Genomic DNA, 14949 nt, shown 5'->3' with positions numbered 1-14949 from the left:
AAAAAAAAAGGACAATTATTGGAGTAAACATAAGGTCACGTCGCATTTTTTATTCGTTATAAATGTCTAATCACCAAACATAACTAATTTTCAATTAAAATGCTTGACAGCACTTTACTAGAACATAATCATTATTTATTAAGGCAATAAGCTAAAAAAGTCCCTAGTCGCAATAAAAAATATTCGATCTTTCATTTTCAATAAAAATTCATCGCTCGTTTATTTTACAAAAAATACCATCACGATTTTATCAGCTAAAAATCCATATGAACTACAAGGCGCGTCTATCAACAACATAAGACCACGCGGTGAGACGATAAAATCACTGTCATTTTTTATCGATATCGACAATTAGAAATTCACCATCAATTATCAGAACATTTTCATAAGTTCACTATTTTATTAAATGGTCAACCGTGCTCAGAAAACGGTCAATGCTACTAAAGAAATTAATTTAGCATACTTTTTTCGTCTCATAAATTACGTACACAGCTGAAGTAAGACTAAATAACCTATAAACCCTTGTGGTATTGCTAATTACAAATATTTCCCCGTACTATTTCTCCATCTTACAGTTACATCCATACAGAATTATGAGTAACCGAATCTCGAAGATTATACTCCAAAGTCAGATAAGTTCGGCCCCTATAACAATCTAGAGCCAAACCAAAGCATAACATTAAATATTAATTAATGTTCACTTAAAAGGTCGGTGCAACTTTTCTTAATCACTAATTCGGACAATTAACCGATAAACAAATCATTAAACTTCTCTACTAATAAGATGAATAGCGTGTGGGTCCCACGCTGAGTCATCAATCAAATCAAATTCGGTTTTCCTGATATTTCTTTTCAACCCCTTAATTAATTCCACTTCCTATAAATACCCTTCTCTCCATCTTCTTCAAAATCCCCTTCTTGTCCCTTTCCATCACAAATCCTCCATCAAACCTCCAAAGTAAATTTACCAAAAAGCCCCTCATTCTTTTTTTCTCAACAAGTTTGTCCCTCTTCCATTTCCATGGCTTCTTGCACCATTTCTTCCCCCTTTGACTCTCTCATCTTTGGTAACTATTTATTACACACACATTTTTTTTTTGTAATAATAATAATTTTATTAAAAAATAATAATTTTGTTCATGCAATAATTATTTTGTTGAAATTGTATATGGGCAGATTTGGACGACACCTTGTATTCTTCCAAGTCTGGAATTGGGCAAGCTCTTAAGCAAAACGTTCAAGGTTAATTAATTAATATTATTAATTTATTTTCTTAATTTTTTAATTAAAATATTAATTTTTTTTTATTTTAAATGCAGATTTTCTTGTTGAGAAATGTGGGTTTGCAGAATCAGAAGCGCCAAATGTAAACAGAGAGCTTTTTAGAACTTACGGAAGCTCCTTAGCTGGCCTTCGGGTAATTTTTATTTAATTTTATATTCATTTTTCTAAATATTTTAAAACTAATTATTTCAATTTATATATTAAACTGTATTAATTATCCGCCTAATTATTTTTGCAGGCTTTAGGGTATAACATTAATCCCGATGATTATCACAGGTAATTAAGAGAAGAACTCCTTCATTTTCGAATTTAAAAAAAAAAATCACTAATTTGAATTATTAAAAAAAAAAAAAAAAAAAAAAAAAACTGACCTTCAATTTCAAATTTCCGCCGTCGATATATAGTTTCGTGCACGGAAGATTGCCCTATGATTTGATCCGGCCAGACCCACGGCTGCGCCGCCTCTTACAGTCGATCAACCAACGGAAAATCGTAAGAAAAACAAAACTATGATGAATAATTGAAAATTCATCGGCGATGATTATATATATATATATATATATATATATATATATATATATATATATATATATATATTTATTTTTTTTTTTTTTTTTATTTTTTTGGTAGATTTTCACGAATTCGGACAGAATTCACGCGGATAAAGCACTGGATCGATTGGGAATCAGAGATTGCTTCGAGAAAATCATATGTTTCGAGACGATGAACCCTAATTTGTGGAAATCGAACCGCCCCGACGAGTTTCCGGTGGTTTTGAAGCCGTCGATCGAAGCTATGAAGATCGGTGTTGACGTGGCAGAGGTTGACCCCCGCCGTACGGTACGCCGCCGCTCCACACGATCAAATCCAATTTCTCGATAATTTTTTCATTTTTATTTTTTAATAATAAATAAATAAATAAATAATTGTCGAAATTTGCAGCTGTTTTTTGACGACAATGTGAAGAACGTTGCAGCTGGGAAAATCTTTGGCCTCCGAACAGTTCTGGTGAGTCTGAATATTTCTGTTTGCCACGTGTAAATCAACAAAAGGAAAAAAATACAGTTTTTGTCCCTCAAGTTTGCACCAATTTCACTTTTGGTCCCTCATATTTACAAAAAACCCGTTTAATCTCACATGCTTCAATAATTTGACATTTTTTATTATTTCCGTCAATTTTCTGTTAGTATTAACGGAATAAAGCGTGTGCACATCACTGCCTTAAACTGAAGTACTAATTGTAAATTGACGGAAATAACTAAAAGTGTCAAATTATTGAAACGTGAGGGACCAAATGTATTTTTTATAAATAAAGGGGACCAAATGTGAAATCAGTACAAACTTGAGGGGTGAAAACTGTAATTTTCCCCGAAAAAACAGTTACTTGTACAACGCGTGCCTCGTGATTCATGTATTTTTTGATATTATTTATTGGGATGATTTAATTGAAATGTACATTTTTATATGAATTGGAAAAAAGGTTGGTAGCGCAATTAAGAGCAAAGAAGCGGATTATGCATTGGAGATATTAACAAACATGGCACAAGTGATTCCAGAAATATGGGTAATTAATGAAGAGGTTAACGCTAATGACAGTGATAAGAAGAGGATTAGCCACACCATAACTGAAATTGATTCACTTCTTTCAGCCACTTCTGTTGGTGCTTGAAACTCTTGTTGTACATTATGCATCAACCTCTTGTACATTCATCTCAATGTAAATTATTTCTGCTGTACGTTGTTTGCACAAAAATAAAAAAGAAGCATTAATTTGCCACTAAATAAAAAAAATGTATTTACTTTCTGGAATATACGAGCTTGAGCTTGAGCTCGAGCTCGACTTTAAATGAATAAAGTATTGTTTTATTTATCTTTTGAATAGTTTAGTGTGTGTTCGAACTCGAGTTTTTGTTTGAATACTGAACGCTAAATGCATAAGTATGTTTGGTAACTCAAATCCTATTATAACTGAATGATGTAATTTAACTATATTAACCCTCAAAACTATAAACAAATAAATTTAGTTACTAATAAAATTATCAATAAAAGTTAATGAAAAATAACAATCGTCACATGTAATTACTTGATTATTTCTCTTAATAAAAATAAATATAGCCTAAGATAAATCTAATCCATTTTTTTTAAGAAACATATATAAAAATAAAAAAATTTAACATAAATTTATTTCTTGCATAAACATATCTAAACATAAGAGAAGAAGATATCTTTGTATTATATTTTAAAATTAATTACACACTAAACAGTCCTCGGTTTTTGTGTTTGATGATAAAAAGAGAAAAAAGTAATTGGAATAATCAAAATTTTGTATATGGACAAATTGGTCCAATATCTATGTAATGTGCCTCTGAATGAATAAGTCAAAAATTCTCAGCTGAATCGGTAAGCAAGAAATTGATTCATTAAGAACTTCTTATCAAACATGCCGAACAATGTTACCTCTTACCGAATAAGATTTGAGTGCCATTAAGAGCTCATAAAGAGCTATTAAACAAGCCGTAAGTTGTAATTAATAAGCACAATTAGAGTAAATTATGTATTTTCTGGAATTGGATTCTAATGAAATAAAATAAAATATTATTTTCTGAAGAGCATGTCTACGTGGAGGACATGTCATTTTCTCCGAGTGGGGATCGGACAAGGATAGGCACAACCATTTTAAAATCTATTTTAATATAAAAATAATTAATTAATAAAATAAAAAAATAAAAAAATTAGCTTAGAACAATATATTATTAGGGCTGTGCGTTGGTTGGTTTGGTTAAAAACCAGTCATAAAACCAACCCAACCCATCTAACCAACTTTGGTAAATATTGGAAACCGTTATCGACCCAACTTACATGGGTTGGATGATGGTTGAAAACCAATTTAATGGGTTGGTTGGTGGTTTGGTTGATGGGTCATCCATCTTAATATTTTTTAATTATTTTTTAATATTTTATTACTTGTTACAACGCTATATCTTTTATAAATTAAATGCGACTAGTTCAATAATATTCAAATAAAAGATTCAAAACATTACGGGCATATATATTACAATTAAACATAAATAGTTCAACAAATAATAATCGTCCAAATATTTAGACTATATGTCTTAAAATTAAAATAGTTCAAATTAGATAATTAGGTTAGATTTATTGCTTTTAGGATTTTTGTCAATATTAAATAATTTAATAAATGTGATATAAAATAGAAATTTGAAATTAAAATATTAAATATTTTAATTAAAATTAATAAATAATAAATTAATGAATAAAGTTGGTTGGCCGATATTAACCGACTAACCAATTTTTTAGCATATTAGAAACCATTATCGACCCAACTATACATGGGTTGGTTGACATTATCGACCCAACTTAAATGGGTCGGTTGATGGTTGATTAACCATCACAAATTGTGGGTCGAAAATGGGTTGGTTAGTGGTTAAAACCGATCCATGCACAGCCCTATATATTATAGCTCTGGCTGTTGTATCAATGCAATAAAAATATTCCACTAATTGTAAAATAATTGTTGTCATTATCTTTCGTGGGAGTTGGAGTATCTCAATCAATGGTCAGATATTAATATTCTACTTAACGTGTTCTTTTTTTTGTTAATGATTATTTTATTTATGATATTCTATTCCCATTAGATATTCAATAATAATGGAAGCATATAAATATTTTCGCCATTTTATAATTAATTGTGCCAAGAATATTCAAGAACTCATATACAATTAAATACTAAACATTGATCCACTAGTAATAACTAATAACTCATGAGGATGGAAACTAGGTTCATACTATTCCACGTGGTGAAATACATCGGTTAGATAGTTATCATTCGTTCATACACATACATCTATATTGGTGTGTATATCAGTAATAAAAAAACATTCGATATAAATAACCGGAAACTAGATGGATTTGCTATGAATTACCAATTTGTGGAAAGAATATAAGTCCGATTAAAGTCCAGAGACATCAGAAATTGAAATGAAAAAACTTATTCAAAGATGGATTTTCGATTAGTCATCAACAAAATCCAAGGTTCCATTTATTTTTTATTTAATTTTTTGAACATAAATATTTCATTACCAACCAGCAAAGTATTCCAAATTACATCAAAATTAGGAAGTGATTACAAAGGTTCAGAGTAGATTTAGAATAATCAGATATAAGATCATTACACAAAAAATCAGCAAGGATCCATTTATTTATATCCATATATATAGTATACACTAACATTCTAAGTATTATCTTTGGATTAAAAATGAAATTTTAGAATTATTTTCGAAAATTAGAATTTCACATGTATTCCAAAGACAATTAGAAATTAAATTTTTGAAGTTCGAAAGAAAACCATTGTTTCAAAAATCGGAAATTTCAGATAAGAATCAACAGAAATTTGAAGTTCCGTTCCAATTTCCAGCGCTAACTAATTACGAAACAATTCGAAAAAAAAAAAAAAAAAACTCGATGAAATAGATAACAAGAGTATTTTTTTTCACCATACACAAAATACATCAAACAAACACAAAATAACTAATAATAATAATAAATAATTCATTTAATCACACAAATATTACAACAAATACACCAAATACCATATCACCTTTTCACAAGTCGTAAACCTGTTTGCCGGTGAATTTGACCTCAATCGGGCTGGCGTTTTTGCCGATGGACCTCATATTAAGCCCGACTCCGGTACGGCCCGCGTTGACTTTCTCCGGGTAAACCCCGTCTTTCGGGTGGAGATACTGCACTTCTCCATTAGGGAAAACCCTGTAGAATTGGTACTTGATTTTGTATTTGGATCTCAATCGGGTCCCCAGGGCCAAGCACTGCTCCTTTCGGGCCAATTTCAGCAGATTCGGGCCCTGCCTCATGATGGCGGCGCCGCCGGTCGGCATCTCGAACACCTGCTCCTTGGGTGATTCCCACGTGATGACGTAGAACTCCTCCACCTGCGCCTTCCGGAGGAGCCCGCCGGTGCTGCCGCCGAAGATCGGGGACGGGGTGCTCGGGTCGAGCTCCGGCGGGGTGAATCCGGCCGGCGCTTCCGGCTCCTTAGTCACGGCGGGAGCTTCCTCGGCCATGGCGCGGATTGGGCGGTGCGAGACGGCGGAGGCGCCCTTCATCGGCTTCACGGCGGAGAATTGTGCCAGGGACTGCTTCCATGGCGCGGCGGCGCGATCGACGGATTTGGTGCCGGAGAGGGTGGGGGTGAAGAGAGATGCTTGAGTTGCCATTGCCATGATTTTTTTTTCCAGTGATTTTTTATTTTTCTGGATTTGAATGAATATTTGATGAGAATTTAGGGTTTGGAATTTGGTTATTTTTTGTGTGGAGGGAAATTTGGATATTTGATAAGGTGATATGGTGTTTGACCAATTAGAACGTTTGAAACTGACACGTAGGATTAGCCATTTCTTTTTAGAAGGCCTATTCATCCAATTTTGTCTATATATATATATATATATATATATATATATATATATATATATATAGATTGAGATATTTATTTATTTTTGAACATAAATTTAAATAAATTATTACGTAATCTTAATTTTGCTTTTTTAATGACATCATCATAGAAAATATAGAACTAATTTATTTAAAATTAAAGCAAATTTATAGAGACTTTGAATTAAGATCAATCCTAAGAAGTTCGTTCGAGCTCGATTCGTTACATAACTAATCAAGTTCGAACATATGCATTCGATTAGCTATGTAGTTTGCCCCTAGATTGAGTTTGTTTTAAAAGGAAAGTAAAATACGAACAAAAAAATCAAACTACAATGTTTCGATTCATGATCGACGATTAAAGAATCATTCAAGCTCAACTCAGCTGCTTATTATTACAACTCGATAAAAATTCAAACAAACTGCTTTCGATTTGGCTCAATTCGTTTACAAATGCTTACAAACAATGTGAACAAAGAATACTCCTTTTAATATGTAATATAACCAATAAAGAACAAACAAACAAACTCACAACAACACAAAAAAAACTTATTCTCTAACCATGTTACACTATACACAAACAAATTCAAATCGAGACGCTATTCGGAATCCCCTTCCCGGTAAGCCCACCAACCCTACTCGTATCCGAAGTACTCGGATACAACAACGTGTACGGCACCTTAACGGGGCCCGCCCGATTCCTCAGCGCGACATCATCGTTCCGCTCCGTAATCCTCGTCTCAATCTCCACCAAAGCCGCACTAAACCGCTCAAACGCCGCCAAGGGCCGATCGTCCGTGGTCCAGCCCACCGTATCCCTCTGCCCAAGATAAACCTCATCCGTCGAATGCCTCGAAAGTATCTCGATCAAAGAAACACCTAAAAGCGTCTGAAACTGCGCAGTTATAGTTTTCAAGAACGCCAAATCGGGGTCCGCCTCCAGCTCAGCGTACTCTGCGGACCCCACTTCAGGCATGAATTTTCGGCTCACGGTAGGCCGGTTCGGAAGGTACCCTGCGTAAGGGTACTGCCCGAAATTTACTGCTGCGTGAAGGGCAGAAGCGACCCATATTATTATCGTACATGTCTGAATAAGTTCGCTCTGCGTCTCCATTTTCGGCCACCATGGCTTCTCTTTTAAGTCACCGTGCCCTTCTTCTCTTACCTCTTTCCACCATTCTTTAAGCTCGGTGTCTCCTTTGACGACATCATCTGTAGGGTAGTAGAAACAGCAATATTCTTTCACCCAAGATTCGATTGCGTACCAGATCTCCAATCCATCTACTGCGAACGGATAATCCTCGATCACGAGTTTTAACCCGTGTGGCTTGCTCGAGTCCGGAATTGCTATTCCTCTGCATTGAAGCCCGAAAAAAACAAAAAAAAAACTCCGTATCGATTGTTTACGAAAAGAAAAAATCAAGATTGAATTTTTAAGACAAAAAAAAAAAAAAAAAAAAAAATTGGAAAGTAGGAATCTCGGTAACGAATTCCTAACCGTTTGATCAGATCTTCCGGAAGGGCCTGCTCGGTGAAGTTCCAGTTCTTATAAACCGCAGACGACATTTCCATTGCGTATTTTCCTGGAAATACGGTTCTCTCGAGTACGCCACCTGCATTGATGAGTATTTGTCGAGCCAAGGCGTTTATATGTATTGTATCTCGAAAATGAGGTTTTAAAAGCTTGTGTATCGGATGAACAATGCTGAGCTGTCGATTTGTAGCAATTATAAACGGCTCTATAACCGCATGCGTGTTCAACCTGCGTGCATTTTTATAAAAAAATGAAATTAAAAAAAAAAATCGTGTCTTTCGGTTTTTTTTTTAATTGTTTTATTACCAGTGGCTAATGAGCTGATGATAGCCCGAATCGTTGACCGCCACGTAAGCTTTCGCCAGCTGCCAAATCGAATTCTCGACTCCTTCATCATCGCAAGGAGTGAATACTTTGCTGAACGCTCCTCTCTCGTCTCCTTCTTCGTGTGGCAAACTCAGTTCGATTGCAAGTGGCTTTAAAGTCCCGTTTTCTTGGAGAAGAAGTATCGTTCGGCTCGCGTAAGTCTTTGTTGTTGTCGTATTTATTCGCCTCAGGTACGTCATTACAGCATCGTGGTGGTCCAATATGAACAGCTTATTCTTTTCCATAGCCTGTGTAATAACATTATATTAGCCTACTTTGTAATTCGGTAAGAAAATAGACAAGGTGTATATATATGTATATATGTGTGTGTGTGTGTGTGTGTGTGTGCGTGTGTGTGTGTGTGTATATATATATATATATATATTACTTCATCGACGGAAAGCCCGTTCATGTTTTTCTCAAGATGTTCTCGTCTAATGGTACTATCTTGATCCCCATATTGTTGAGGATCCAATTTGCTGGTTGGTGGAAACTCCTGTGAAATTATAAAAATATTAATATTATTTATTCGTAACGAATATTTTGGAATAAAAAAGATCCCATTTTTACCTGGAGACGACGAATAATAACAGGGTTAACTCCGGCTAGCATTTCTCTACCGAACTCTTCATCGGTTCTCCAAGCTGTTTTATCCTCAGCACAGAACAAATTCAAGAACTTATGTAATGAATGCTGTCCGAAAAATTTCGAAAATGATTTTTTTTTTGGTTAATACCTTTGATGACATCAGGGGTGGGGAATTTGAGAAACCGTTCGCCGTCGGATCGGATGAGTTCCTTGAGGAGCTCCCACGGTACGTGGGCCCGGATCTTGTCTAGGGTTTGACCTTCCGGAAGCTTCACCCCACCTTCGTATAGATTCAGCACGTCTTGAAAAGTGTCGAATTCGTTGATTGTTTTGTCGAACACAGCTTTGATCTCTGGTACGAATACTTGACCGATGGATTTGATTGCATATGCGATGAAATCGGAAAATTTCACTTGATTGAATTTTTCGTCGCGCGGGACATAAATACTCAAACTCAAGAGGAATAATCGTGTTTCCAAATTGGGATCTGCAAGTCAACTCGAATAAATTCAGCAAGACTTCACTACAACAACCAAAATGAACAACCTACTATATTAAATTCCAATGATATACCTTTTTTGTTCGGTTTACGACCCGTTTTAGCTCTACGCGGATACGGATAATCCGAATTACCACCGAGAGACGGGCGGGCGTAATCTTTCCCCTTTTCGGGACTTCCCAAATCATTATAATACGCATAGTCGTACACTCTATCCCACTCCTTCAACATGCCACTACTCCTCTCTTCCCCTCGAAGATTTTTCAGCTCTTGGTTTCTGTAAAACCGAAGCGGCTGCGGTGTATCATCAAACAGGTACGTCTGTAGATAAAAAAACATTGATCTCGGAGTTTATTACATTCGAATTATTTAGAAATGTAAGAATCTTGAAAAGTTTAAGTACCTTGTTAGTGAAGAAGACGCGGTCGTATTTGTAGCGGTGAGTGGGGTAAACCCAAGAATTGCAGTCGAAGTGGATCGGGCCTTCGTGAGAGGGGAAGTCTTCGAGTGTTAGTGACTTGAGGTAGAATTGGCTGTGGTGGTGGTTTCTGATTATGAATGCACCCGGGATTCCGTGCGATTCGTCCCAGTTGAAAACGACGTCGAACGAGGCTTCGTCTTTTGCGTTGAGGGAAGTGATTTTCGAGATCCAGTTTTCTAAGAATGCTTCTTTGCCTAGTTTGCCTTTGTTCTCATTTGCTGCCATTGAATCCAAGAATCCATGATTATTGACTACCCTTTACTTCATTCTATATGCATACACACACAGACACACACAAACATATACATACACACATACATACAGATGATTCACATGAAGAACACAATCAAGAAAGCCATTTAGTTTTGCAATTTTTTTAGTTGCTGCTGATTCTTTTAATAATTAGAAACAGCAATGATTCCTGACTAACCTCATTTCTTGATCACACACACACACACACACACACACACACACACACACACACACACACACACACACACACACACACACACACACACACACACACACACACACACACACACACACACACACAGACATACAACTGAAAGAAAGCCATTAATTTTTGCAATTTTTTAGTAGCTGATTCTTTGTTTTCTTTCCATTAATTATTGACTAACCCCATTTCTTGATTAAACACACACACACACACACACACACGAGAAAAAGAGCAGAGTAGACAAAACCCGGGTCGCCATCATTGACAGCAAGAAAAACCCATGATTCTTAAATCTTAACTACCCCATTTCTTCATTTAATTTCCTGATCACACACACACACACACACAGAGAGAGAGAGAGAGAGAGAGAGAGAGAGAGAGAGAGAGAGAGAGAGAGAGAGAGAGAGAGAGAGAGAGAGAGAGAGAGAGAGAGAAACAAACCAGGGTCGCCATTAACGGAGCTAATAAGCTGCAAAGAGACGCCTTTACCGAAAAGCTCCTGAAACCGATCAAGAATCGAAGAGCCAAAATCAGTCACGTCCAATACATTCTTCTTCATCAAGACAACTGTGCCCTTTATCTTCTTCAGCTCAACAACTGGTTCATCCTTAATCTTCCCGCACACCGTACCCAGCAATTTCTCCATCATCTCTGATGAATGACACGGTGGGAATATCCCCATTGCAAAAAAAAACAAGAAAATGAGAAATTGAAATTATTTTCTAATGGGGGAATAATAAGAAATCAGAGATGCTGGGTTTTCAGAGAGAGGTTTATATATATATATATATATAGAGAGAGAGAGAGAGAGAGAGAGAGACCCACCAATGGCGTCTTCTTGGTAATTGTTTAATTTTTGTTTCGAATCTGTTAACACCTTTAAATTCTCTTAATTTAATGGCTAAGTAGGTAGCAATGGCGGAAGGTAAACGGGGGGCCACGACCCCCCTACAATCACAATTTACTGTTTGAAGCTATTTCGATAACTGTGTAAAAAAGAAAAAAGAAAAAAGATTAGTGTTGTCTTTATTAAAGATTAAATGAGGAATATAAATAAATATTTTCCACCTTGGCATTCCAGCCTGGCATTATTAATTATTTAAGTGTACAGCTGGCGTAATTGGATTGGGTGGATATTGGCTTTAATTCATGCACCAAAATCTACTGCTTTGATTACCTACTTTCTTTTTTCTCCTCGTGAATTGTGTTTAATATGTGCTCTGTTTTTGTTTGCCATGTTCTCTTCTGCATGGATCTTTTTAAATTTTTATTTTATTACTTTTTTTTATCTTTTTTAAATTAGATATTTAAATTGCATCAAACTTTATTGTATGTACTACCTAATCTTTAATTTATTCCCTGTCACATTATCTTTTCTGCAATTATTATATAAGTCAACCAATAATCTCATGGATAAAATTTAGGGAAAATTACGACTACGCCCTTGAGATATGGTCAAATTACGAAAAAATCTCTCATCTTTAGGTAATTACAATTATCCAATCAAGTATGAACTATGTATATTATCTTACACGTTCGTCCTTGTAGTATCAAATTTACGTGCATAAAGTTTTTTTTTATAAAACAATATATAAATGAGTGGTGTGATTACAATTATCCAAATATAAAGGACTTTTTTATAATTTGAGCTTACCAGTGATCGTAATTTACCTCTAAAAAGTAAAATCTATGAAACTACTCAAATTGTAGTTCAAAATAAGAATTTTATATGATTTGAGATTCATTTTATAAAAGACTTATCCTGTTATCCATACAAGTTTTATTAATTGGTTATTCTATATTTATTAATTCATATGAATCAATCCATAAGCAATTATAATATTAATTATATACTATAAAAATATAAATATATATTATTTGTTTCTTGTTTTATTAAGAATGACGTGGATTGACAGCAATGATTGAATAACAATGCTTTACTCACAGTCACAGCCAAATAAATAACAATATAAAATAAATTACATCGAATATTTATTTGATCGTTCTCACAAGTTTTATCTGCATTACATTAAATTAAACTGTTCCATAATCTGAAATTATTGGGTAATCATTTGCTACAACGTAATTTGACACGTCAGCATTCGTTTGTTTTATATGGAAAAGTGTGATATCATAAAACATGCCACGTGGTTAGCAGACCAACCATGTGATTTGTCTTCACATATTTGGCTAATTTAAGAACCCTTTAATTCCAATGTAAAGAAAAGGTATCGTGTTTTCTTTTTCATTTTAAATGCTACAATGATTATATTTTATATTATTATTATTATTATTATTATTATTATTATTATTATTATTATTATTATTATTATTATTATTATTATTATTATTATTATTATTATTATTATTATTATTATTGTTGTTGTTGTTATTCGACACATTTGACATTATTTCCCGTAAACGGTTTTATAGATACTACCCTCATTAAATTACACTAAATGATCTTAAACTTTTAATCTACACATAATAACATGCACTTATGTGTATGCGTCCGTAAACAACCAATCGAATTATTTTTTTCTTCAGGATTACTCAAATTTTCATCTAATTTTCGAAATCACAAGTTAGAGCGTTTTCTCTATAAAAATTCAAACATGTCAACTTGAATATTTAAAAGTATTCCACCTAAAAAAGAATATACCCTAGTTGCAAATATTAAAAATAATGCAGTTTATTTTGTAATAAGAAAATAATTAATTGTTCGGTCAATTTTAACCAATGGCTTAATAAATTGAATATCCCACTTGGAGACGACGACTCGTTTAACTGTACTTATATTAATTAGGATAATCTAATTAGACGATCATTAAGATAAATTAAATTAATAGTAAGAGGGTGTGAAAGTATAAATATATATTCATGAAATGTGAGTGTAAACACAGAACCTTTGGTCAAAATCAACTCCTTTTTTCCATTATATATATATATATATATATATATATATATATATATATATATATATATATAATATTATATTATTGATTATGCTGTAGTCAATTTCATGATTAGTAAGATCACATGTGGTTTTTATTTCCAAAGATTTAAATGTGATTCCACATTGGTGTACTTTTGGATTAAATGATAGTTGTTGGGCTGTCAAGTTTTGAATTGATGAGGGGTATTCTTGTCAATATGTAATAAAATTAGTTTTTTTTATATATTTTAAATATATTGAACTAGATTTTGGTAGTACGATCATGATGTTATTACTTATTAGATGCTATATCGGATGCACGGTATGATAAGTATTACATTCATTTCAAAATAAATGTCACTTTAAATTTTAAAGTTTCAAGAAAAAAATAATTGTTCTTTTATCAATTTTTTCTTATATCATTAATTGTTCAGGCTTATTAATTTGTAGCACTAACTTATCTCTCTTCAAGATTTGTAACGGACAATTTAGGATTTTTTCCATTAAAAATAAAGTTATTTATTAGATTTCTTGACTAGTGTGCGTTTTACCTTAAACGACACTTATTTTGAAACGTATGGAGTAATGCATTGTAATTTGAGGTTAGACAATTTTTAGTGTACCACTAAAAATGTGATTGAAAATATTTGAAGGATAATTTTTGGAATAAAAATAGTGTTTATTTATGTTTTTTGGCAACTAATTATGTTACAATAAAATCTGAGAATTTTCAATGGTCATTTTTGAAAAATAATTCAAATATTTTTGAAACAATAAATACCACATATTGAAAGATAAAAGAAAAGGATAACGGGAAATTTTAACACACTAAGTTTTATTCTTTTCTTGTGGCCAATGGAAAGAATAATTTTAACAAAAATAAATAAATCAATTAATTATTAGGAAAATTAGCAAAAAGGGTAAAAAGGGAATCTATCTAAACAACCAAACATATGGAAAGCCACCCCCACTATGGGAACCACAAAAAGATAATAATGGCAATAAATAAATATTACAGAATTATTAAATGAATAAGGATTTATATTATTATATTGTGGTTTAAAAGATTTCACTTGCAAAAATTAGGGTTATTTGTGCATATATTCTTTACTTGAAGGACTCAATTTTCTCGTTGTTGTTTTTATTACGTCAATCATTGTCCTTATCATGATAAGCATCACATACTAATCCATAAACACGTGCACTTTTCAAACATTTCAATCTCGGATTAGATAAATTAATTAAACTCAACTAATCGTAGATTAGTTAATAAATTAGTATTTTATTCGTTTCTAATTAATTGTTGTTTTTCAGAATGAAAATATGTGAGTGTAGGTTT

The 14949-nt window shown here is 33.3% G+C and overlaps 3 protein-coding genes across 4 annotated transcripts; 1 reads left to right on the top strand and 2 right to left on the bottom strand.

The window, feature by feature from the left end:
* Positions 1-903: 903 nt before the first annotated feature.
* LOC105953332 (Haloacid dehalogenase-like hydrolase (HAD) superfamily protein) lies at positions 904-3131 on the top strand. Its single transcript, XM_012976994.2, has 8 exons — positions 904-1067; positions 1177-1242; positions 1320-1417; positions 1523-1560; positions 1689-1776; positions 1915-2124; positions 2227-2292; positions 2765-3131. Exons 1-8 carry the CDS (start codon positions 1022-1024, stop codon positions 2951-2953), a joined length of 801 nt encoding a protein of 266 aa, XP_012832448.2. The 5' UTR covers positions 904-1021; the 3' UTR covers positions 2954-3131.
* A 2618-nt stretch (positions 3132-5749) lies between these two features.
* On the bottom strand, positions 5750-6726 carry LOC105953333 (photosystem I reaction center subunit II, chloroplastic). Its single transcript, XM_012976995.2, has one exon. The coding sequence runs from the start codon at positions 6540-6542 to the stop codon at positions 5904-5906; it is 639 nt and encodes a 212-aa protein (XP_012832449.2). The 5' UTR covers positions 6543-6726; the 3' UTR covers positions 5750-5903.
* Positions 6727-7158: 432 nt separating this feature from the next.
* Positions 7159-11697, bottom strand: LOX5 (PLAT/LH2 domain-containing lipoxygenase family protein). 2 transcript variants are annotated; one of them, XM_088820616.1, is made up of 10 exons: positions 11501-11697; positions 11117-11326; positions 10141-10436; positions 9812-10058; positions 9388-9725; positions 9221-9307; positions 9039-9146; positions 8591-8898; positions 8249-8512; positions 7159-8105 (listed from the first exon to the last, which is right to left on the bottom strand). In XM_088820616.1, exons 2-10 carry the CDS (start codon positions 11322-11324, stop codon positions 7337-7339), a joined length of 2625 nt encoding a protein of 874 aa, XP_088676742.1. In that variant the 5' UTR covers positions 11325-11326; positions 11501-11697; the 3' UTR covers positions 7159-7336. The 2 variants fall into 2 exon arrangements, with proteins under 2 accessions (XP_088676742.1, XP_088676741.1); XM_088820615.1 differs by lacking the exon at positions 11501-11697 and having other exon boundaries at positions 11117-11464.
* Positions 11698-14949: the final 3252 nt, after the last annotated feature.

Source organism: Erythranthe guttata, chromosome 7, assembly GCF_056151865.1.
Source record: "Erythranthe guttata isolate IM_541 chromosome 7, IM_541, whole genome shotgun sequence".
In the NCBI taxonomy this organism is placed as follows: domain Eukaryota; kingdom Viridiplantae; phylum Streptophyta; class Magnoliopsida; order Lamiales; family Phrymaceae; genus Erythranthe; species Erythranthe guttata.
The sequence above is the reverse complement of the archived record's forward strand: the minus strand, read 5'-3'. Positions and strand labels throughout refer to the sequence as shown.

What these genes read in the sequence shown, in the direction of transcription:
- LOC105953332 (XM_012976994.2), top strand. Translation starts at nt 1,022, where the DNA reads ATGGCTTCTTGCACCATTTCTTCCCCCTTTGACTCTCTCATCTTTG. An exon ending in CGATCAACCAACGGAAAATC is followed by an intron (nt 1,777 to 1,914) that starts GTAAGAAAAACA and finishes TTTTTTTGGTAG; the next exon opens with ATTTTCACGAATTCGGACAG. An exon ending in AGGTTGACCCCCGCCGTACG is followed by an intron (nt 2,125 to 2,226) that starts GTACGCCGCCGC and finishes CGAAATTTGCAG; the next exon opens with CTGTTTTTTGACGACAATGT.
- LOC105953333 (XM_012976995.2), bottom strand. Translation starts at nt 6,542, where the DNA reads ATGGCAATGGCAACTCAAGCATCTCTCTTCACCCCCACCCTCTCCGGC.
- LOX5 (XM_088820615.1), bottom strand. Translation starts at nt 11,357, where the DNA reads ATGGGGATATTCCCACCGTGTCATTCATCAGAGATGATGGAGAAATTG. An exon ending in GCGTCTTCTTCACTAACAAG is followed by an intron (nt 10,059 to 10,140) that starts GTACTTAAACTT and finishes TTTTATCTACAG; the next exon opens with ACGTACCTGTTTGATGATAC. An exon ending in ACGGGCTTTCCGTCGATGAA is followed by an intron (nt 8,899 to 9,038) that starts GTAATATATATA and finishes GTTATTACACAG; the next exon opens with GCTATGGAAAAGAATAAGCT.